General features: G+C 36.5%; 4 protein-coding genes and 1 long non-coding RNA gene across 8 annotated transcripts; 1 reads left to right on the forward strand and 4 right to left on the reverse strand.

Annotated features, from left to right (window-relative positions):
* Nucleotides 1-77: 77 nt before the first annotated feature.
* LOC105631983 (Acyl-CoA N-acyltransferase with RING/FYVE/PHD-type zinc finger protein) lies at nucleotides 78-9622 on the reverse strand. Its single transcript, XM_012214233.4, has 8 exons — nucleotides 6500-9622; nucleotides 4554-4686; nucleotides 4372-4460; nucleotides 3916-4154; nucleotides 2907-2993; nucleotides 2303-2402; nucleotides 1969-2182; nucleotides 78-1876 (listed from the first exon to the last, which is right to left on the reverse strand). Exons 1-8 carry the CDS (start codon nucleotides 8816-8818, stop codon nucleotides 645-647), a joined length of 4413 nt encoding a protein of 1470 aa, XP_012069623.1. The 5' UTR covers nucleotides 8819-9622; the 3' UTR covers nucleotides 78-644.
* A 1322-nt stretch (nucleotides 9623-10944) lies between these two features.
* On the reverse strand, nucleotides 10945-13616 carry LOC105631982 (small ribosomal subunit protein eS24z). Of its 2 annotated transcripts, none has more exons than XM_012214231.4 (6): nucleotides 13462-13616; nucleotides 13289-13364; nucleotides 13151-13192; nucleotides 12893-13063; nucleotides 11398-11484; nucleotides 10945-11307 (listed from the first exon to the last, which is right to left on the reverse strand). In XM_012214231.4, exons 2-6 carry the CDS (start codon nucleotides 13358-13360, stop codon nucleotides 11275-11277), a joined length of 405 nt encoding a protein of 134 aa, XP_012069621.1. In that variant the 5' UTR covers nucleotides 13361-13364; nucleotides 13462-13616; the 3' UTR covers nucleotides 10945-11274. The 2 variants fall into 2 exon arrangements, with proteins under 2 accessions (XP_012069621.1, XP_012069622.1); XM_012214232.4 differs by having other exon boundaries at nucleotides 13289-13367; nucleotides 13462-13567.
* Nucleotides 13617-13881: 265 nt separating this feature from the next.
* LOC105631980 (FLUCTUATING-LIGHT-ACCLIMATION protein 1, chloroplastic) lies at nucleotides 13882-17302 on the forward strand. 2 transcript variants are annotated; one of them, XM_012214230.4, is made up of 6 exons: nucleotides 13882-14390; nucleotides 15287-15389; nucleotides 15529-15584; nucleotides 15956-16120; nucleotides 16696-16806; nucleotides 16890-17302. In XM_012214230.4, the coding sequence occupies exons 1-6, from the start codon at nucleotides 13995-13997 to the stop codon at nucleotides 16980-16982; spliced, it is 924 nt and encodes a 307-aa protein (XP_012069620.1). In that variant the 5' UTR covers nucleotides 13882-13994; the 3' UTR covers nucleotides 16983-17302. The 2 variants fall into 2 exon arrangements, with proteins under 2 accessions (XP_012069620.1, XP_020534119.1); XM_020678460.3 differs by having other exon boundaries at nucleotides 16696-16789.
* LOC119369233 (uncharacterized) lies at nucleotides 15912-16804 on the reverse strand. Its single transcript, XR_005176905.2, has 2 exons — nucleotides 16665-16804; nucleotides 15912-16257 (listed from the first exon to the last, which is right to left on the reverse strand). It is a non-coding gene; the product is annotated as an uncharacterized LOC119369233 (long non-coding RNA).
* Nucleotides 17303-18726: 1424 nt separating the features above from the next.
* Nucleotides 18727-22231, reverse strand: LOC105631979 (putative serine/threonine-protein kinase WNK9). 2 transcript variants are annotated; one of them, XM_012214228.4, is made up of 7 exons: nucleotides 22012-22231; nucleotides 21848-21885; nucleotides 21488-21715; nucleotides 21135-21355; nucleotides 20779-20936; nucleotides 20255-20687; nucleotides 18727-20152 (listed from the first exon to the last, which is right to left on the reverse strand). In XM_012214228.4, the coding sequence occupies exons 1-7, from the start codon at nucleotides 22084-22086 to the stop codon at nucleotides 19101-19103; spliced, it is 2205 nt and encodes a 734-aa protein (XP_012069618.1). In that variant the 5' UTR covers nucleotides 22087-22231; the 3' UTR covers nucleotides 18727-19100. The 2 variants fall into 2 exon arrangements, with proteins under 2 accessions (XP_012069618.1, XP_020534118.1); XM_020678459.3 differs by lacking the exons at nucleotides 21848-21885; nucleotides 22012-22231 and having other exon boundaries at nucleotides 21501-21639.
* Nucleotides 22232-22988: the final 757 nt, after the last annotated feature.

Below are 22988 nucleotides of genomic sequence, written 5' to 3' on the forward strand. Positions count from 1 at the left end.
AACTATTTTAAAAGTAGCATCAAATTCAAATGAATAAAATGTTATAGCTTCAGTGAGAAGTGTGCAGCCAAACTCAATTTAGATAAGCAACCCGAAGCTGACATAAATTATGAACAAATGCCTGCGTATGGACCAAGGTTATAATTACAAGAAAAATGCTATTCAAAATCTGTCTGCAACTGCCTATGCCATGTGAAGTTAACATAGATATAGAAGGAGTTGCTACATAAAAATGAATTAATACAAGACTTGCAGAGAAACTCCGAATGTCGAACTTGGTAGATTCAGATATATACATGTCGAAAGGCATGAGAACCTGCAAACTTTCAAAAGATCTGCCCAACAACCTCTAGCAAATTGGGTTTTACAACAGCAATTTCTCTAGCCTCAAGTTCATACAGCACCAATTGCTTCTACCAAGAACCAGATTTGAAGCTCTTGCCACAAAGTTAAACTTGAACCTTTAAAATCATATTCACCGGGACTAATTACTTTTCATCAGAAATCCTACAATTTCTTCATAACTCAAAGTCAAAGCATTAGACAGCAGCCCACCGCCCTAACACTCTTGTAAGGTCTATTCATTCCAAATTGAGAGAGCATACAAGTAGCATGGAGAACGCTCCAGCAATGCTGTGGAAATATCAGATGGAGCTCGATTTGGTTTTCCCTTCACTCTCATCAGTCATGCTATTATCCGCAGGGGCATGTGGAACACTTCCTTCACAATCTCTTTCATCACACACACTTTCAGAAGTCACATCTGACTTGTTTCCCCTCTCACAAACCATTTCATCATTTAGGTCAGAGCTAATTTGCATTGAACTTTTATCCGCATTGCTCAATGCAGAAACACAGCAAATTGGAATTTCATTGATCTTGCTTATGGAATCATCAGAAGTGGTGTCCTTCATGGATTGGACTGCTTCAAGACATGCATCAAAATTTACTGTATGGGCATCCACTGTGCCAGACTGGGAGTTATCCTCAACAGGGGAATCCACCACAGTTGTAGTTCCCATCTCTGTTGCACCATTACTATCACTAGAGTCAAAATGATGTTTCCCATTGGAAAGTAGTTCCGTAAACTTGTCCTCTGATTGAGAACTAACGTATTTAGTTTCTTCCATTGAGAATGAATTTTTAAGTTCATCAGAAGTAGACTCGTTTAGATTTAATACATGAGCATTCCCAAGATCACCCTCTTGACAATATTGAATATCACCTTTGACGGAAGAAAATACTTCTGATTTATGTTCCACGTGTCTATTGCCACTCATATCAGAGATAATGAGACATTTGCTGTCAGAAGTCAACTCAGCTAACTTGTCCCCTGATTCAGGATCAGCACAAGAAGTCTTCTCATGTGAGATGGGATATTTAAGCTCATCAGAGGCAACTGAAGAACCGCTCATTACAGAAGTATTATTTAAGGAACCACCCAGAGAATTTGTAGAAGGCATATCACCCTGACTACAAGGTTGAGTATCCTCTTCTGCAGCAGAATCTGATTCCGCTTTATTATCCATCTTGTGCAGATCATGAATTGTGTCAGATATGCAAATACTTTTCTTCTCCATGGCAGATTCATCTGACTTATCCCCTGAATCAGAATCTGTATGTACTGCCTCCTTAAGTGGTACTGAACTTTTCAGATCATGAGACACATCTAAAGAACTACTCGTCACAGCAATATCATTTATAGAAACATCCATACATTGGGAATCAGTGTTAGTTGTGGCCACTTCATCATCATGTTTCTTACAACCATTATCATTCACATCAACATCTTGCATGGCCGAAGAATCCATATCACATTTAACAGCCACCTCAGGTGGGGCAGATTGACTGTCTTTGAATCCCATTCCTTTTGCACCTATCAGAGTGGAAATCCAGAGTTTAATAAAGGAAGATGAAAATATATTCAAGTGCAAAGTGCAAAGTAAATGGAATGTGTTTGACAAAAACCTGTGGTGGTAGACCTATTTCCATCAATGTTTTCCTGCCCCAGAAGCTGCTTCTGCAGCATGTCTATACCAGGGAACACCAACATATTAATAGATTTCAACTCTTGTCTAAGCGATCCATCAAGAGTGGTGAAACCAAAAACTTCTGTCCATGTATTTGTTAGTTCAGAAATTGCGGGAATAATCAGTTTCTGAACCTTCAGGGAGCAGAGAGCCTAAGGAGCCAAGATAATATTAGCGTACATATGGAAAGAAATTAAATTACAGGAAAGATGAATGCAAGACCCATAGTTCCAATAGTTTCAATATAAGAGAAAGTAGTATTTGTTTCTTACGGATTCAATGGCACAAAGAAGCCGCCGGCACATCCCTTGACGCCTATATATATGGCGAGTTCCAATAAATGGCATTTCTGCCAACTGAGTTCCATGGATCCTAAACCAAGCATGAGCAACATAATGGTCAGGGTTCTACTTATCCACACCATATAAATCATAGAGCTTGACTTATCCACACCATATAGATCATAGATCTTTAAGTCCAAGTGACAGAAACTCCATACTAATCTAGCCAGACAGCAAAGTGAAAAAAATTGTTTATATTTAGCTGACAGGGAAAGCAAAAACATACAAGTAAATAAACTTGCAAGGAAAATTATTCATGAGATGGAACATGTGTTAAGAGAACCCCAAGGGAAAATGCCTCCTGCACATCCCAATTGACTTTTCAGATAATAAAGTTTAATTCCAGGCATTGAAAAATCCCACCCTGCCCCCTCTTTTTTTCTGATATATGAACTAATTAGATGTTTAACAGTGGAAGATTCCATTTACAAGCATATCTCACACTGCTTTCCCTTCTTTATTTCATTCTTTCTTCATATCATGAAGATCACAAATCGTTCACATGATAGCAAATAAATTATCAGAAACTTTATACCTGATGGAAGCAGCACAAATTATTTCATCACCCCTCTCAAGAATAACAGCATAAAAACCACTATAATTCAGCCGATTAAAGTTTGATCTGTACATGATAAAGGAAAAGTAATCAACATGAGGACAAAAAATAAAAAGAAAAAAGGAGGAAGAAGAAGAAGATAGCTCACGTAACGCAAAGAAATTTTCAAAATGATTACCAAAAGACGCATTAATATGAGAGACAAGCGAAATTATCTTATGAGAACAACATTTATTTTTCCAAACATCCTGCAATTAACATGGACTCAAAGTGGAGGAAAATATCCATATAAAGGACCACAAGTTTCAGAAAAAGCTTAATTGAGAATCCTACAGTGGGTCTAGATTTGAAGTCTTGATTTATACTTCTAGGTAACTTAAAAGTAACATTCACATGTGCTATCTCAATCATAAATATAAACCACAAAACACAATTAACAAGACAATTAGGATATGTTCATTTCTTTAATTGCCCTTGGCGGATTTTTCCTAAAATTGGACCAAGAAAGCTTGGGTAAAGCATTAGGCAATCAGGCCAAAGGAGAAAAAGTTTGGAGCACCTGTCCCATTCCTCGCATGAGCTTAGTAAATTAATATTCCATATGAGACATGTTCATACTTTTGGGTCCGAAGATTTGCATGGGCCTGACTTCTATAACAGTGTAGGACACTCCTGAACACTTGCAATTGGGAACCAAAATAACATGCCAAGAACATAGTAACTCCAGTAAGGTAAGATGGTTGTTGGTATTATTATGGAAACTAAAACACAGAATGAAAGCGGCTAACTCCATCTAAAATGACTAGAAAACCACAATGGACCACAATAATACATATAAACATTATGCATAAACAAGTTTATTAGGTTCAACCCGTTACCTGGAAACGTTTCCATTTGACAAGCGAACAAATTTATGAAAATATGTATAAACAGAAAGAAACATCATAAAAGGTGGTTTGATCATGCTCCAAAAATATAGAACACGTACCCGCAGTTATAAAGAACATTATGGATCAAGTTGATCCCACTCCTCCTGTCAACAATAGGCAAAAAGCATTCATCCATAACAGACAAAGCAACTGCCAACTTTGAATTGCACTCTACTCTTTGAGGAAGTCCCTGAATAGATACGTCCAAGTCTACATCTGTTCTATGGATGAGTGACCATGAAAACCCTGCTTCTAGTTCATGTTTTACCCCAAGATACTTCTGCAATTGCTCAAAAAGCTGTGCAAGCAAAAAATAAATAAAAATAAATAAATAAGTCTACACAATGCATATGAATACAGTTGCCATATTATTGCAGGAGGGAAAGACACCATCAACAAGGCTGATACAGTAATATAAAGGTAGCCGTATCATTAAGGAAAAGGCAAAATTACTATACAGAGAGAACGAGAGGTATAAGAACATAAAATTCGCAAAATCCTGAAAAGAGATATACCTCTCTGCATGTCTTCCCACAAAAAGAAGGATTTGAACAATTCATATCAACAGAAAGAGCATCCATCTCTGCTATGCAGGACTTGTGATCTACACCAGAAATAGAACTCAAATTTCACATACACAGAAAAGATTGAAAACATTTAGAAACAAGATTCAAACTCCAGAAGGAAAGGATGATACATTTTTTTGCACACAAGCTGCAAGTAAGTAGTTCACAAAAAGCTGTATCATCTCCCTCAATAATATTCACACTAGCTATCCGGCAAAATTTGCATGTACAATTCGGGCAATGCCAATCACCAGGGGGGAGCATCTGCAACGAAATACAATCGTGAGTGCCTCAAGTATTAAAGCGTAAAAAACAGATGGAACAAATCTGCTAAGCTCAAATACTCAACAAAAACACTACTGTCACTAACAACTTAGCTTAGTTTGCTCTGACAAGTGATCGAGATTAAACTCATTTCCCAGGTTCTGACAAGCAAGGCGTACACAACCAATAATTAAAGTGCCAAAAGTCCTATCAATCCTTTCTTCAAAACTTCATATCATTAAAGGGCATGAATACAAAATTGGGAAAATTTATCATGAAAATAGCCAATTTTCAAGCAGTCAACCATTTGAATGGCGAATATGATCCACCATAAGGCCACCAAGAATTTGTTTATATTTTGCACCAACTTAAATGGGTGTTGACATATCAACCTCCAGACTAGGCATTATTCCCACGATGAGTTAGACAATCCAATGGTAACCTAAAATGTATTTAGCATGCAACAATCACACCCAATAAGGAACCAACATTAGATTTATCTCTGATTACTGAACCTCCCACTCTCTCCCTTGGTGCCAATCCTTTACTACCATGACCATTGAAATTTTCAACATTACAATTGAGAGCAAGCTAAAACCAAAATGACCGAAAGAGAAGAGAAGGGACTTCTTTAACATTCCATAAAACATAAACTCTTAGTAATTCAAGGACCAAATTATTGATAAAAAGCTCCCCTAAATTTTCAACAATGGAAATTTCTCCAAAGCCTCTTTCTGTCACAATATTAGACAAACCAGAGGACAACAAAAAAAAAAAAAAAAAAAAGCAAGCACTCAAAATAAAAATAAATTATAATAAAAGAATCGAAATGTGCATTTATAGATTATTGTTGCAATCTATAATGCACGGTAACTCGTAGCCATGGGTAGGCAAGGCCGGTTCATTGAAGCGCCGGTTCCGGTTCACGGAGCCGACGGTTCAAAATTTTTAAAATGTTGAACCACAACCAGTCCTTGAACTGCCAGTTCCGGTGCGGTTCCGATCACGGTTTCCGGAGATATATGTTTTTTTTTTTTTTTTTTAAATGATTCTAACGTTGCATCTTTCTTTTGAAAATATTAATATGAGTTTAAAAAATATTGGTAAATTTTATTTTAAATAAATTTTAGAATGCTCATACTCATATAAGAATAAAATTAATTAATTTTACAAAATAATCAAATAAGTTATCACTTTATTTTGTTTAAATGTTATTAATTAAAAAAATTATAAAAAAATTTTGAAAAATGCTTCAAAAGAATGTAATTTTAAACTTAATAAACAATTTAAAAGGATAAAAAAAAGTTAAAAATAATATAAGTTTAGACTGAATATTTCTCTCTTTTTTTACCATTTTACTTTTTAGATTTTTAACTTTTAAAGTAAAGTGTATTAAAAAAAAAAAACTTATGTAAAGTATATCATGTAGTAAAATATTATTGAGACTTTTAGATATGTATAAAATAGGCTAAGTGATTATTATTTTGAAAATAAAAATAGAAAACTTTCGGTTCGAACCGGACTGGAACCACCGGTTAACCGATGGTTCAGAGCCGGTTCAGATTTTAACATTTACGTGAACCTTAACCGGCCTTTGAACCGCCGGTTTCAGTTCAAAACCTTGAACCAATGATTCCAGTTCATCTACAGTACGGCTCGGTTCCGGTTCAAAATGAACCCGTGGCCATGCGTAACCATGGGCGTTTCTGAAACGAGGAAAGGTTTCTCCACATCCATTCCCGCGTTTCCATATTTCTTAGTTTTTGTTTCCATGCAACATAGGTAGCAATTCAATAAATTAATATAAAAGTACCTTTATATCTAGGCAGCTCTGATGAAATGTCGATGGACAAGTATCACAACAAATCAAATCTCCACCATCTCCACAAAGGCCACATGTGTCATCATTTGGATCATCACCATCAACATCCACGGAGTGAAAACCAATGTGCTCGATTGACTCCTGTCTATTCCATGCATCAATCTGGCACTCAAGCAGGGAAAGCCCAGAATCAAGATATATATTTTGAAAAGGCTGACGCAATTTGCTCCCTGCATGGATCTCAAACTTTGAAACCGTCAAGATTTTACTACAGCAACCACAATGAATACCATCCCTGGTAACCCAGCCCTCCAGCATTACTTTTGTTCGTCGACGATTCATGTATCGCACCTTCTGGCTCAACTGCACAGTTCCAATATCTATCAGCCAAGAAAGCAGTGTTCGTTTGCCAGCATATGGAACAAAGCCATCACTCTCAGAGTTTAGCCCCTCGTTAGAATTCCGAACCAACAAAGTACATCTGCCAAGTTTTCTACTTTTCCTTCCCTGATGAGAATTGGATCCAGATGATATTTTCTCCACGCTGCCGTGTAGGTGATGAGCAGACCTTTGACCTTTTGTATTTGTATTGAGAGAACTATTGCCATTCATTTTACCCTTCGATGACTTGCCACCATGTCTTATGAAGGAGCTTAGTTTCTCTTCATGGCTCCCACTGTCCATGCTTTCCTCATCATTTCTGGAACTCGAAGACTTTCTTGCAGTAAGTTCTCTCGCTTTCTCACTTTCACTGTCATCTCTTTGCTTCTTTTTCATTTCTTTCTCCATCTTCTTTCGAGTCTTCCTTGTTAGCTGGCTGAGCACCTCATCTGACAGTGGCATAAATGAGGAAACATCAGCCTTAGATTTTGCCTCCTCTTCTTCATCATTTAATTGCTTTAGAAGTGCATCATATGCCTTGATGATGGACCAATAAGCTGTTCCAGTAGGGTTTATGTAAACTGCATCTAAGTAATCTCTATTCCTTCTAGGTCTATAATCTATTGTCCAGCCTGCATTCAGAAGCATTCCCCTTATCTTTTCACGCAGCTTCTGCTTTTCTGTGCCTGTACCACGCTTAACTTTCCCTTCTTTAACTTTAGCCGGAGGAAGCTGATTGCTTGGGGTTATTTCACCACCACTGCTTGCCCCTTTCATACTTTTGCAAGCCTCCGCACTCTTCATCCCCAGCTTCAACGATGTATCACTGTCCTCTGAATCCACCTCATGGCCCTTGCGGTTTATAGTTGGTAATGGAGTCTTCAAAGAATTTCGAGCCTCCACATTCTTTGATCCCAATTTTAATGATGTATCACTATCTTCTGAATCATGGTATCTTACCTTACCATTCCTAGTGGATGACTTCTTAGCAGCCGATGATCGCAGCATATTCATTGGATTTTTCATTGACCCAACAAAGGAACTCGCTTTCTCAGCACTTCTAGAATCTGAGAAAAATGAAGGACGGATTAGAGCATTCCTCTTGTCAGAATCTTCTGTCCTCAAACCCTTTCTCTTTTCCTCCATTTCCAAGCCATCATAACTTTTCAAAGACCCATCTACCTTCTTCTTCTTGTTCACCATTACCTTTAAGACACCATTTTTTCCCTGAACCCTAATGGGTTCATCTGAATCATATTTGTCCCTATAAAATGACATAGGTAGATGACTCCCATCTCTGTCACCATGATCCCCCCGATTTAGACCACTTTCCCTCTCAAAATATGAACTCTTTCGTCTGTCAACAACAGGATGTCTAGTTGACCCCATCTCATATTCCCTTTCAATGCTACTTCGTCTTGCCATCATTGACCCAAAAAACCTCCTCCGCTCCGTTCTACCGTCATCAAAATGATTCCTCCTCATCATTTCACTATCATTCCCATCATATTCGTCAAACTCAAACACCTCTAACCTATTCCTCTTCCTTTCACTGAAATCCTCCTCATTTCTATCAATCCTATCAATCTCGTTACTCCTAAAGTTCTCTCCCCTACTCCTCTTCCTGCCGATATCATTCTCCTCTATAATACCCTTATCAAAAAGGTTCAGACCATTGCAAACCCGTATAGTTTCAGGGCCTACCCTTCTTCGAGGCGGCATTAACAGCTCATCACTTGACCCGGAATCGCTCAAATCCATCCTAGCCCTTTTCTTCTCCTTCTTTGATCCAAAAACATTATGAGAACCGGAAGAACCCACCCCTCCCACAGCACCATTACCCTTTTTTCTCACAACCAAACAACCCGATGAGCTCCTATTCTTCACCATAAACCCCGATGGGTCGCCAGATCTTCTTCCCTCTTCCATACACGCAACCAAAAGCACCCAAAACCCCTATAGTTTCAAAATTCCCTGGAAAATCATCCCAAATTGAGCTATGGATAGCGCAGGAACAGAATTTAAAACCCTAAATCTCTCTGAAACGAAAATATGAGAGAAAAAACAACCAGATCTGACCCTATACCTGCCAAAAATGCCCCCCACAAAAACCGAAACGGTAAATCAAGCAAAGAATGGTACCTCGCCAGGTTCCGTTTGCAGCAATTAAACGGCGTACATGACCGATTGATGATACAACTTTCCGGCGAAGAAAGCGAAAGGGAGGAAGAGGGAAAGGGAGAGAAAACCAAAAATTTTTATGTTTATATTGCAAAAAACCAATATAAACAGCAAAGCAAATAAGCCATTGGCCTCTGTTACTAATATTTCTTTTTTCCCATTCTTTTTTTGTATTTACTTTCTCTCTCTTCGTTATTACTTTCTCCAGTTTTCCCTCCAAATCCATTTCCTGGAGACCAACCCATCACCTCCCAGATCTTGCCAGGTGGACCTGGACCCACCATTTTACTGGGCCATACCTGACGTGGCAGTATCAGCAGAGGCTTGACTGAAACTCGAGGTAGTTTTCACCGTTTTGACGTTACAACAATGGAGCGCGTGGAACAGTCTATAAAAGGAGCGCGTGTATGGCGGAAAAAACGACAGTATATCTGGTGTGGATTTAGGTGAGGAGAGTCTGGGTTTTGTTTCCTTTGGTGAGATCAGACTGAGAGGGGTTTTATTTTCTCTTTCTGGGTTTAAGTTTAACGCAACTCGAGCAGTTTTGGTAAAACTAGATTGTCTTTTATCTTGCTGGATTTGCTTTCTTCCCTGCACTTTACAGACTTACCCTTCTGGTGTGACCGTACTGTTAATTTTTCTTTCTTTCCTTTAGCTCACGGAGTTACAGTTACAGGGGATTGTGACTTGACCAGGAAGCTTTAGGTTGGTGCGCTGCAAGAGAGAAAGTCCTACAAAAATATGCAAGTTGAGCGTCTTGGGTCACTTCAAAATTGACATTTAGATTGGGATATAAATCCACAGTCATTTGCAAAATTGTAATCGTGAAAGAGAAAGAAATAGTTAAGTTTTTAATACTATCTTTTATATATTAAGAATCATGATTATTACGAACATAAAATGTAATTACTGTAGCATTACTTTAATTTCAATTTAGTTTTATTTTAAATTTTTTGGATCAATTATCACGTTTGCTAAATTAAGATAAGAAAATTTTGCAATTAATCTGATATTTTGCATGAATAAAATATAATGGCAGCAATTGAACAAATTCACACAACCAGATTGATTTGGCCCTAATATTTATGACTTCCTTCCAATTCACTTTCTAGCTCAATATTTGGTTGTTTGTTAAAAATTGACTATTAGATACGAGAAAATATATATATATATAAAAATAATAAATTATAGTAATCGCTGATGACCAGTGATAGTTACCAGCAATGGCAAGTAATTAGTGATAATAGCCATAATAGGTAGTGATTAGCTCTAACTGATAATAGTAATGGCCATAATAGTTAGTGATTAGTTGTAATTGATAACAGTGACTATAGAAAATCAATATCTTAAAAACATTTTCCTCCTCATATGACTTTTCCTAATAATGTACATTTTTCTTTGTTTCGAAAAATATTGTTTGTTGAGCACATTAAAAATCAGAAAATCTGTAAAATATTTTCCAAATAAGGAGCCTCTATTTGCTTCTGTTTTCTTTGCCCCAGCTTAACTTTAATAGTTAATTTTCTTCGGTCCGGCTTAATTTTAACGGTTTAACTTCTATTTCCTAAATTCAAGCTCGTACTTCCATCAATGAAATCAAATGACCATGCAAAATCAAGAGATACATGTGTTAATAGTGCAGTTAGGTACCATCTACCATCCTCCATAGAAGTCAACTGAAAGCAATGTCATCGACATCCTATGGTCTATATGAATTTACGTCTAGATTCACACACTGGTATCTGGAATTCTAAAGCAGCTTGCTAGAGTTCACATTCATGAAACCAGAAAGTCCTTGTGCAAAGATGGTAGACCATCTAAAAATTTAAAACTGCACATACGCCACAAATTGTAATCCTCTAATAGCTACCAACTAAACCAGAATGTTTGATCATAAGATTGAAAATAATTTCGAGTTTGACAGGGAAGGCAGATTGGATTGCACAACCAATCCCTTCCCTGCATCATGCCACAGCTTTGGCAGGAGAACACAAAATATAGTTGCAATTACTTGGTCTATCATAACTCAATAGTAACAAATAACATCCGTTGGAAAACATGCATGGCGTAAAAGTATCTCAAACTGAAATATCTAGAAACCTCATTAAATGCTTGACAGCGCTAAAAATACAAAAAGAGAGGGTGGAAAAGGCTAAGGACCCAAGTGTACTAGGACAAAAGATGAGCTCCCTATTATTCAGATCTCACTTCTTCTTTGCAGCATCTCCAGCCTTAGTCTGTACATGAAGAAACATCATTAATTTGGATGTGATGCCTAAAAATGTTATGAGAATAAGAATGGAACTTAAAGAGAACTTGTTTGTTACCTTCTTTACACCTCGGACTTTCTTGGACCTGTTCTTCCTTTCCTTCATTTGTTTTCTTGATTTTTCTACCTTGGTGTCCAGTCCATTCTGCCATCAAAATGAACAATAAGTTGATACAAAACACAATACGAGGAAACTGAGGCGACTGTGCATCCTGAGCACACACAAGGGACAAGAAAACCAGAGAAGCAAAATGCCAATCATGGTCAAATTAATTGGAAGAGGTGTAATTTTATTTTTCATGAAGACCAGTCTAGGAATTTAAGGTTCTTTCAGCAACATCTGTCATACAGAAGTTTGCCAATTCATGAACATCACAGAATATCAATATATCTTTCATTGCCAAGGAAAATAACGATGCGTCAAATATGTGCATAAAATTCCTATTAGATGATGATTCCAGAAGCACAAAATGGATCTCATACAGAAGACTCCTTTAGCTGTCTCACTTCCTTCAACTGCAATTCTATACCAGTATCCTAATTACACTTTCTGCAGAGATCCATGTCCAATAGGGACACTTTTTTATGAAAAACTATGTAAGGGAAATATTAACTTAAAAACCTTAGCCTTATTTGGCTCGGAGACTCTGAGCTAAATTTGTTGACCAAGAAATTGAAAGTTAAGGGCCTTAACATGGTGGCTCAGAAAATTGCTTGCCACTTGCCACTTATAATCGCATCATATAGACGGCAACTATTTGCTTTAGTGATAAGATCCAAGAAGCTTCAGTTCTAAATTAAGACAGTGTGCTGATTCGACCAGCTTAGATCATATAACGACTCCAATATTTTAAGCAGTTGCTTATAAAGTAGGCAAGGAAGTTCTGAGCATATTTTTCTTGGTTGAATTTTGTTCTATAATTTATTTTTCAATAAAGCTCCAATATTTGTAGTTACTGATTTATATGGATGGAAAGTTTTTTTATTCATCTAAATAATCATGTTTCAAGCTGCTACAAACCAAGAGACCAAAATAACTAGGAACCCAGCAAAATGACTCAAGGATAATCAAAATGAATTCTTGGCCAAGTGATAACTTGAATTAAAAGAAAAATGACAACATTCGAATAACCCTTCAAAAACTTTGGCAGAGCCATAACCCAGGATTTAGTATTCACTAACACATTTAAATATTCTAATTCCTCAAGCACAGTGGCATCAATCAATAAAAAGTATGCACATTGGCCTCTCAATTCTTCATTTTTTCCTTAAAGAAATTACTTCCCAAATATATTTTTTGACTATTCTTCCCAAATATTAAACATGGATAAAAACTAAACAGCATATGAATGCTACCAAAATAATAAACCTTCACTGCAGAATACTAATGCAGTCAAGTTTGAAATCTGTAACATAATCATCTCTAAGAAATTCTCCGATGAGCAAATACTATACATCCAACAATATAATATAAATGCACTGCCAACAAATACATGAGATAGGCAAATATAAAGAAACACACAGCAGTATCAAGGATGTGTCTAGGAACTTACTCTGATCAGCCTGTATTTTGGCTCATACTTCTTAGCATTGTCCACAGAATCATATATCAGTCCAAAGCCAGTTGACTTTCCACCTCCAAAATGTGTACGGAACTTGAATACAAAAATTGTATTTGAGTCTTTCACTTCATATAAACTTGCCAACTTCTCCTTCAGCTCAGCCTTCATAGAATGCCAATATAAGATGAGAAAGCCAAAAAAAATATAATCTCAAGACAAGGAATTACCTCATAAAACAGTCATATATACCTTAGAGACATTGGCCCTCCCAGGATGCAGAACATCAATCACCTGTTTCAAAATTAAAATCTCGTTTAGAATCTCAGAAGCCAGACAAGCCTGCTCTATGCCTAAAAAGAAAAAAAAAACTATAAATATAGAACTTACGAACTGCTTCCTTGAAAGGAGCCTGTTAGTCATAAACTTCCTTGTTCTAATCGTCACAGCTTTGTCTGCCATGGTTCTGCTTGAATAAACACAACTCGGTGTTAAAACCAATGCCTGTATATCTATGCAACGACTCGATTTCGCAGCGAAGTACTGAGGATTTAGTGGCTTACTTGGGCTTATTTGCTGCAACTAGTTTTGCTCCTTGGCGCCGTTCGGAGATCGTGCTTCTAAGAATTTGGCAAACGAGGAGCTGCTTGGGACCTAGGGTTTTATGTGACTCTGAAATAATTCGGCCCTGTTTGGTTTTGAAGGTTATCGTGGCTATTACTCTGGAATAGCCACGTCAGCAAGATAATACACGTCATAATTAGCAGCCACATTATTTTCTGCCACATCACCTGATATTGCCATATCATGATTGACACATCATTCCATTGATGCCACATCCTCACAAAATGGCCCTGTCATATTGTCGTCAGAGGCATGTGCTGCCACATCAACCACTGTTGTCCACGTTATCCCATTAGCGGTCAAGATTTGACCAACTGATTGACCGTTTAAATCCGTTAGGTACGTAGGTTCCTAGAAAGGCCCGAGGAAACTCTGAGAAGAGAAACACGGAAACCCACTGCGTTAAGTTTCCGTCCCACATAATCCGTCCGGCTACCTTTCGCACAAGCATAGAGCAGACTGCAAACAAAAAATGGCGTTGAAGATGGCGCCAACAAGACCATTAATCCATGTAATTACTCTGTTTTTATCACTATCCCTCATTTTATGTATAGCTTTTGCTGCTTCAGGAGGGAGAATGGGTGGCGGTTCATTCTCTAAGCGGTCATTAGGCTCATCAGGTTCATCATCTTCTCATTTTTCACCACCAAATCACGCCAATAGCCATTATCACAATAATTATTACCATCGTCAGTATCACCATGGAAGTAGTTGCTTTTGGAAAGAGATGAGGAGTTCGGCAAGTGACAATGGTGGTTTTTCAAGATGGGATGTCGTTATTGTGACAGTTTCTTTGGTAGGAGTTGTATTGGTTTTCTATTTTGAATATTTGCAGAGACAGAGTAAAGGCAGTGTTCTAATGGTTCAGGTATGCTCACATTCTTTAATTCATTAACTGATGGATCGAGTAGAGATTGTTATTTGTTTCTCCATTAATGTTACTTTTGAGCATTTTTTATTACTGGTCTTTCTATTTGATAACATGCTAAGCCCATACAAAAGGAGGTATATTATGTTAACTGTCCAGTTAGGCTGGACTGAAAGACAATTAGATGAATGATCATGTATTTGAGGTCCAACTCCTATTAGTTCTGTCATGGTAACAATCATGAAACAAAATTTGCTTACTACTTACAATCTTGAAAGCTAAAAGACAGCATACACATGCAACAATGGCTTTCAAATCTAAATACAACCGTCAAGTCTTCCGTAATTACTTGACTTTTGCTATCTTTATCTCAACTTGTGCTTTGTCCTTTTGTTGGGTGGGTCTTCTTCTTTGGGCTTCCTGTACTAATATGAGGTCCTTTACGATTTTGTAGGTTTAGGAACCGGGCAGTAATATCGAAACATTGTTGGTTATATTTGTAGTTTAGAGAATAAAGTTATTTTTATAAATTTATAATACATGTTTTTATTGACGTCATTTTAGTTGTAGAAGAATCATTCTAATTGTTCTGATATTTGTGATATTCCTAGCTCTATTTGAGTATCTAGTTGATCCACAAATTGTATTTTAAACATGTGCTTCTTGATTCCTCTTCTTTTCCACTCCTTAATGCCTTTCTTCCCCTTCATTTTGGTTCAAACCTAAGGCCTATTCTAATCCCAGGTCCTCTTCTTATTTTCCTTGATGAATTTCACGATCCTTGTTCTTATTTTATTGAAATGAGGAGTGTTTCTATAGAACCTATCAAGATGGAGAACTTGATCTATATCAGTTCTTTTTCCAACAGCTGACTTCAGTTTATCCCCTTTGTGCAGGTTGGGTTAAGAGGGAAGGCTCGTTCACTTCTGAAAGAGCTCAATGAAATTGCTGAAACTACAGATACTTCTTCACCAAAGGGATGGCAGCTCATACTTATAGGTCGGTTATTTAGGAAATTCTGGCATTACTATGATTTGAATTATCAAAGTTATTTACTATCTAATCAACAAGTGAAAGATACAGTTCATTTATTATTGTTAATCAATGTGATGACTTCTCCTTTTCATTGTGGATGTAGAAACCACATCAGCTCTGCTTCGACATCCAAAATACTTTATCTCTGGTTACTCATCTGTAAGTCAAATTCATCTTCTTTGATAAATAAACTACATTTTCTCTTATAGTTGAAAATTTGATGGATTAGTTGTCTTATAGCCATTAGATTTTTTCATTTTTGAACTTATCAACTAAATTTATGATGTAAATTTTCCAGTCTTTAAATGTTGGCTAGAGAAATGAATGACTTATTTTAAGTAGTGAAAAGGAGCTGCAGCTTTCAACTTCCTTCTCGCATGTAGTTTTTCTACACCGAAACTTAAAATTTGCAACTTGTGAGAAGGAACATTTTGCTCCTTGCAACTGATTATGTGAACTCATCTCCCTATATATGTGATGATACCATAAAATAAGATAACAATTTAATGTGCTCACAATGTTTATCACAGGTGAATCAGTATTGGGGTGATGATAGTGTGGAAAAGAGCTTTAGAGAACTCTCTGGTGAAGAAAGAGAGAAAACTGAGAGAGAGACTCTGGTTAATGTCAACAATATCAAGTGGAAAAGAACAGTTACTCCTAAAGCTAACAAATTTGACAAAGATTACATTGTGGTAAAGTCGTCTACTCTGTCATTTAGACATCACTGGTGATAGTACATCTTTCAGATAATTATGTGCATCGTCCTCTTCATTATTGTCAAACATATCCATCTGGAACTTTTGATCGTCCTCTGTTGTTTTGTACTTTCCTGCAACAGCGCATGCATGGAGCTTTAAATAGATATTAGCTACCGTTCTGATTTTAGGGTCTTCAAGATTCTTGATTGATATCAGCATTCGAGGTTTTTAAGATCTAAATTTTATAAACATTATAATCATGCTTGCACCTATATAAATTGCAAAAGGAATATTTTTCACAGTAAAACAATTATTAAAGACATAATTCTCCTTGTCTTTATATTTGTTTGCTTGATTTTACTTCTACATATTCATTCAAAATGTTGCGTGTTGCTGGTTCAAGCACTGAACTTGCTTTAGTTGCTCCTTACTTAAATAATTTATAAACTTAGAGATGAATATTGTCTTTCTTGAAATAATGGCTAAACTTATAAAGAAACACGTTAGCAAATATCTACTGAATCAAAATTTTCTTTACCTTCGTCCTGATTTCTGGTAGTTATTTACAGGTGACGGTCTTGGTAGCAGCTGCAGGTTCATACAGAGTTCCTCCCATCAGAAGCACTGATGACATGAAAGATGCCTTGCGATCGTTGAACAGTGGTTTGAGCAACCTTCTGGTGGCGATAAAAATCTTTAAAGCTCACTTCCAGCTACTAATTTATATGCTATATCTAATATATTCATTATTTTTTTCCTACAGGCTGTAGAGGTGCTTTGGACTCCTCAGGATGAGAATGATACTTTGTCAGAGGATGAATTGCTTGAAAATTACCCACTTCTGAGACCTATTTGATTCTCCTATAATGGTGTCTGTTCGACCGGGAAAAGGGGAAGATATTTTCATTATATTACAACTCTAATCTATAGGATTGACTCAAATTGCTGCCTGCTGTTGATTTCTCTCTATGTAAATATATAAATATAATTCCAAAAAGAGTTAATAGATTCAATAATCAGGTTCTAAACCAAATTATACATCTGTAAATTATATTTAAGAATACTTGAAGATAATAACTATGTTTAACTATGTCATTGAGCGATTTAATCAGCTCTCAAAGGAAGAATGGGAGAAACAGAAACCCCTAATCAATTTTAATTATAAGCCAAGATTTACTGATGATTTTAGTTTTTTTCTTAAAATAAGAAATTAGTGTGGATTGTATCAACAAAATACTATCTGGGTTTTTCTTTAATCCTGTTACATTCTTATCTCTCCTCCAGTATGAACAAGAGTTCTACATTTCGTTCAATAAGTGTTTTGGGTAATTAGGTTGGAATAGTTTTATGACTAGATAATTAGGTTGCCAAGAAAAGGACAACCAATAGATAAAGAAACTATAGGAAGGAGCAAAGGCTAAGGACAATAATACACTTGGATTTCTAATGGAATATGAGTATGATTCTGCTTTCTTTTAGATGTTTAATCATTCATCTCATAAGTTGAAAACATTGCTTCATTGTCCAATCACTTGGACACGAATTGTAATGCAAGACCATGTGCTTTTTCTGTGCATATTAATTAAGTCTATCATTTCAGCCATGAAAGTTAGCTTAATTAATCTTCGAAGTTGGGGAGTTGGGGTTTTGGAGCAGACAGATTCAATACAGTTACGCAAAAGTGAGTATGCAGTGCTGTTTGTACGATTTGCTTTATTTTTTTGTCTTTTGGGCCATAGCTTTCAGGTAATAAATTCAACATGGAAGTCTGGCTGGCTTGTAAGGAGACTTTGAAAAAAGGTAGCAAACAGGAGTAATTAAAGAATCTCTACGTGTTAGGTTTCTTCTTTATGACCCAACTTTTTTCCTAATGTTTAGTTAGCAACCACGATATAGAATAGACTTAAAGTTCCCAAAAGTGAGTAAATTCATAATCTAAGTTATGCGACATAAATGAATAATTAAAGGCGTCGATGAAAAAAAGAAGCATGCAAGAGTCCAAGAAACACTCCCCCTCTCTGTAACATATCCACCATTCAAATTCAATGCTATCCTCTATTTTCCATTAATTAACCCCTCACACATTAAACTACCATCGATTGGCTTTATTACAAGTTGGAATTAGTTTTTTTATAATGGTAACCTTGTCCCTCTTCATGCCTTTCCCTTTGCAAGATAAAGCATTTTGGCATATTCCTTGCCTTGGCTGTCAATGAATCCCTCCATTAGTAGGCAGCCCACAAGTTTTCTTGAAGGCCGCAGTTATAGCATATGGTAGGCAAACATTATAATGTCATTTCTTGCATCACCCACATACCCTTCAAAATTCAAATATCTAGTTCAAGTTGTCAACTTTAGTGTGCAGGAAACTCACATGGCTTGGCTGTTAGGTTTATGATACATACTTGTTGAGCCACAAAAGACATGGGACCATTCTACTATTGCTATTATTTGAAACTACCCAGAACAGCAATTTTCATTAAATACTAGTGCTTCAGAAAATTCTATTTGTAAAATTGGAGAGCACATGAATGGGACGTCTGCATTAGGATACTGTTAAACTTTTCTTGGTTCTCTAACGGTCCCTTATCTTGCAGAACTTTAGTGGCATTAGAGCTTTTACAGTGTAAAAAGAGGAGAATACAGCCATAACACACAGATTGACATGAACTTGAATCTGCTGGCCAGCTAGGATTGGGATATAAAAAGTTCATGATGGGCATTAGCAATTTACAAATTTAAAGATGCAGAATTTGAGGAAAGAAACATGTTCAGTTGGATGTTGATTTATAATGTACATTGGATGTATGCCCAAGTGAACTTATCCCACATGCAAACAAAAACTGTAAAAAGTTGTAAAAACTACGTCTCTTCTTGTACAGCTAATTTCATTGCCTCTTTTTTTGCATCCTATTGATGATCAGGAGTAAGTTATAGTGCACACTTGGTGAAGTGAGTAGTTACTATGCAGTATCTAAACATCTAGAGGATCGACCGGAAGAGAAGTTGCCCTGTGAAGAGAATTTGGAAGCAAATCTCCCGTGTAGAAACTCTTAGCAGTAATCATTTGTTCAGGACTATATGCGTTGCTGTTTGCCTCAAAGTTTTGGATCAGTTGATATTCTGAATTGGCATATCTCTTCTCAGCATCAATAGCTAACTCTGAGATAAGATGCTTGCCAGAAGGAACAGAATTCAGAGAAGGTTTATATTTATCTCTCCTCACCTTAGGCAAAATTGAAGGCAAAGGAATACCATTATTTTCGTTGTGATCCATTTGATGATCTAGGCTCGACAATTTTGATTTAACATTCAACTGTTGATCTTTAAGCTCCCTTAATTGCATCTGATATTTAGCTTTAAGCCATCTTAGTTCTTGCCTAATTTCATTCTCATAATCATCCCAGTGATTACATGCTGCTGAAGGGCTTGAAGAAACACAATTTCTAGTATTTGATTCCCAAATACTATCCATGTTTATGATTGTCTCTTCCTTCTCAACAGTTGATTGTTCGACTGCATTGTGTCCCACGTCACACTGAATCTCCCTTGATCCTTGTGAACTTAATTCTGGTGCGTCTCGTTGAGCCCAGATATCTGTATAGCTCATGCCATTGGATTGGCTAGATCCAACTGGTGCACAGTCTGTACTGGAACATTTTCCTGGTCCATCAACTTGGTATGTGATTTCCTCAAATCGACCATGTGAATTAGCACATCCCTGCCTAGAACACTGAATAACTTGCAAGTTATTGGCACCTGGACTATATGATGACACATAATCCAATAGGTAGCTGTGTGATCCACAATTGTGACAGAAAGTTGCATTTCTGCTATTTGCACTTTCCTCTTTCTCTTGTCCCCTGTTCCATTCAGGTACCAAGGTTGCAATTTCACCATCAATCATATCTGCTATCTTATACACATCTTGATCAGTAATGCCAAGCTCAGAAACCATTTCAGCCGCAACACTAAGAGCAGTGTCATTCTCAATGTCAAACGGGAAGTAGATGTTCCGAATGCGACCTGCATAGAGGAATCAAGTTCTTGATATGACTTATTAGCTGGATTATGAACTCGATTACAATAAAGCACAATAATGGAGTAGAAGTTTGGAACTTTGCCAACCTTCTTTGTCTGCAATTCTAAGCCTCAAGAAAATGCCATTATCCTCTCTCCTCCTGCCTTTGATTGTTATATCAACACCATGCAAATGTTCATCTTCTTGACAAGAGAATAGATCAATTTCGCTTGGTTCTAACTCAATTTGATGATATTCTAGTTCATTTTGAGAACCATAATAGTGTGTATAACCATTAATTAAAGAGCGGTTAGTGTGATTAATTCCATAGAAAGGTTGTCTTACTGAAGCACCCATTTCATTTGTATCTCCTGAGTACTCTAATGGCCTTGCATTAGATCCATAATCATCAAATTGAAGAAATGGGTCCTCCAAGAGCTCCCTGGCAGAAAGTCTATTGGAAACAGTTGCTAGGCATTTCTCAACAAATTGGCGCACCTCAGGATCCTTGACTTTGTATAAAGCATCTGGTTTTTTCCCCTATATCCAAATTTCAATTTTGTAAAAAGGGTTCCTTAAGAAATAATTCAATATGACAAAAAATATGGAGGTAAGAGATTTTAGTTCTCACTGATATAACTTTCTTGTATATCTGAGCAGGGTGGTTGCATTCACTATATGGATATTCAAAGGTGACCATTTCCAATACACACATCCCAAAAGAATATATGTCAACTAATTCATTGTATTCCTCTTCATATACCTCTGGAGCCATGAACTCTGGCGTTCCTGAGTAAAATAAAAGGAAGAACAAGAAAAGTGTCAAAAATACATATTCAGTCCTATTGAAACTTGAAAAGGCTGCACTTTCTGATTCAGTATAGCATTCTCAGAAAGAAGATCAATCAGAATCATTTTAAAGAATGAGAAAAATATCAATTTTAATAAAATAATTAATAAGATATGATAGTATTTTCAAGCAATTACCAACACAACGAGCAGCGTAAGATTTCTTAAGTATTGCAGCAAGGCCAAGATCACCAATTTTCACTTCTCCTTGGTTGCCGTTAACAAAAATGTTATCACACTTGAGATCTCTGTGGATTACAGGGGGATTATGGCTATGGAGATAGAGAAGCCCTTTCAATATCTGCCTACACCAATGCTTCACAGCTCTAATATTTACTCTCCTGTGTTTTAGCCTATACCTACAGATAGAATTCTTTCATAAGAAAAATGAAATTCACCGACTTTGAAAATTGAAATTCAATGACCCAGATGACCAAACCAACGAAAGAGAAAGAAAGACTGAAGCTTTTTAAAATTGTACTAATGCTTACTGTCTGAGAGTACCAGAGGTGAACATCTCAGTGACAAAGTTGATGTTTCTGTTAGCTGCATCAACCCAAGAAGTGTAGAATTTCATGATATTTTCATGTTTTAAGGTCTTGAGTAGGTGAATTTCACAGTAGAGCCTTTCAAGATCCTCAGGGCTGCGAAGGAAATCATAAAGCTTCACCTGATTCCAAGCTACCTCAATTCCTTCGTACTCATCAAAGGCTTTATAACTGCCATAATAACAAATACACCACATTCAAAGAATTCAGGAGGAAATTCACAAGAGAAGTTCATAATTGACAGAAAATAGAGAAGGATTTACAAAAAAAAAAAAAAAAAGTGAGTAAAAAAGGAATCCATACACTGTCTTTGAAGCTCCTTTGCCTAGAATTTCATTGTACTGCAACAAATTAGCAGAAAAATTGAAAAAAAAAAATCAAAAACCAAGTTCAAATTTATTCATAAATAATGAAAGAAGGAAATGAGCGACCAAAAGAATTTTCAAGAGAAAGGATAAGTAATTTACTCTTCCATATCTCCCCGTAGGATCAACTTCAACAATCTCATAAGAATCTGAATCAACGCTTGCATGAGCATTCATTCCTTGTCAATTTCTATCCTTTATTTGCTAAAATGTTCCTACAGATGAAAGAAAGAGTGAAGAAAGAAGAAAAGAAGAATAGGTGAGCTGCACAATATTAATAGAGGGAAAAAAAAAAAAGAAATTATTTCTTTTTTGTGAAGCAAATTTATTAAACCAGGAAAGAAAAAAGAGGTACCCTCCTTGGTGAGTCCATCAAAAGGACAAGTTAATGGCCAACTACTCAGAGACAACGAGGCAAAGATATCACAAGCACCCACCTAAAGGCCAAACCTGACAAAAACAGCCTCTCTTTTTCACTCTCTCTTTCCACGAGCTGTAAACTCAAAACCAACACATATGTACTTTCTCTCTCCTCTGGTTTTGCCTGCACTGCATGGACCAACCAAGATTTAATACTAAAAGCTTCTTAGGATTTTCTTATCTCATCAGGAAAAAAATTTCTTTTTTTTTTTGCTCCGTGAAAATCTTATATTACTCTTTTTAATATCTAATTAATAATTGGCTCCTTCTGTATTTCTTTCTTTTATTATTTCTTTCAAGAATGTTTCTTCTTCCTTCCTTGTTACTGTGAGATTCTCCATGCTCTGGTAAACATCTTTTTTTATAAAAAAACAAGGAAGAAACTACGTGTATGGTAGGTTTATAGATATCGTCACCCAAGGTGATAGGAAGGAGGAGACCCCAAATTTGGTAAATCATTTGGGCAGTATTATAGACATATATTGTAGTGTCATTGTAGAAGCGTGTAATAGTAGATGTTCTTCAATTGTTTAAACTCTTTGTGGTTATTAGTATTTTGAAACTTTAGATAAGGACAGGAAATTTGAAGGAAATAGTTGTGGTTCTGCTCTGGTCCTCAAGTTTATAAATTTGGGAAATAGTTAAATTCTCTTATTTAT

This window comes from Jatropha curcas, chromosome 7, assembly GCF_041381405.1.
Source record: "Jatropha curcas cultivar XTBG-Jc1 chromosome 7, XTBG_Jcur_1.0, whole genome shotgun sequence".
NCBI lineage: Eukaryota > Viridiplantae > Streptophyta > Magnoliopsida > Malpighiales > Euphorbiaceae > Jatropha > Jatropha curcas.

Coding starts and splice junctions, on each gene's coding strand:
- LOC105631983 (XM_012214233.4), bottom strand. CDS start 8,818: ATGGAAGAGGGAAGAAGATCTGGCGACCCATCGGGGTTTATGGTGAAG. Junction 4,461..4,553: donor CAGCTTGTGTGCAAAAAAAT/GTATCATCCTTT, acceptor TTTCTGGTGTAG/ATCACAAGTCCTGCATAGCA. Junction 4,155..4,371: donor GTGGGAAGACATGCAGAGAG/GTATATCTCTTT, acceptor TTGCTTGCACAG/CTTTTTGAGCAATTGCAGAA.
- LOC105631982 (XM_012214231.4), bottom strand. CDS start 13,360: ATGGCAGACAAAGCTGTGACGATTAGAACAAGGAAGTTTATGACTAAC. Junction 11,485..12,892: donor CAAAATACAGGCTGATCAGA/GTAAGTTCCTAG, acceptor TTTTGATGGCAG/AATGGACTGGACACCAAGGT. Junction 11,308..11,397: donor AAGTCCGAGGTGTAAAGAAG/GTAACAAACAAG, acceptor CTTCATGTACAG/ACTAAGGCTGGAGATGCTGC.
- LOC105631980 (XM_012214230.4), top strand. CDS start 13,995: ATGGCGTTGAAGATGGCGCCAACAAGACCATTAATCCATGTAATTACT. Junction 15,390..15,528: donor ATGGCAGCTCATACTTATAG/GTCGGTTATTTA, acceptor TTGTGGATGTAG/AAACCACATCAGCTCTGCTT. Junction 16,121..16,695: donor TTGACAAAGATTACATTGTG/GTAAAGTCGTCT, acceptor AGTTATTTACAG/GTGACGGTCTTGGTAGCAGC.
- LOC105631979 (XM_012214228.4), bottom strand. CDS start 22,086: ATGAATGCTCATGCAAGCGTTGATTCAGATTCTTATGAGATTGTTGAA. Junction 21,356..21,487: donor ACCTCTGGTACTCTCAGACA/GTAAGCATTAGT, acceptor TTCTATCTGTAG/GTATAGGCTAAAACACAGGA. Junction 20,688..20,778: donor TATACAAGAAAGTTATATCA/GTGAGAACTAAA, acceptor ATTTGGATATAG/GGGAAAAAACCAGATGCTTT.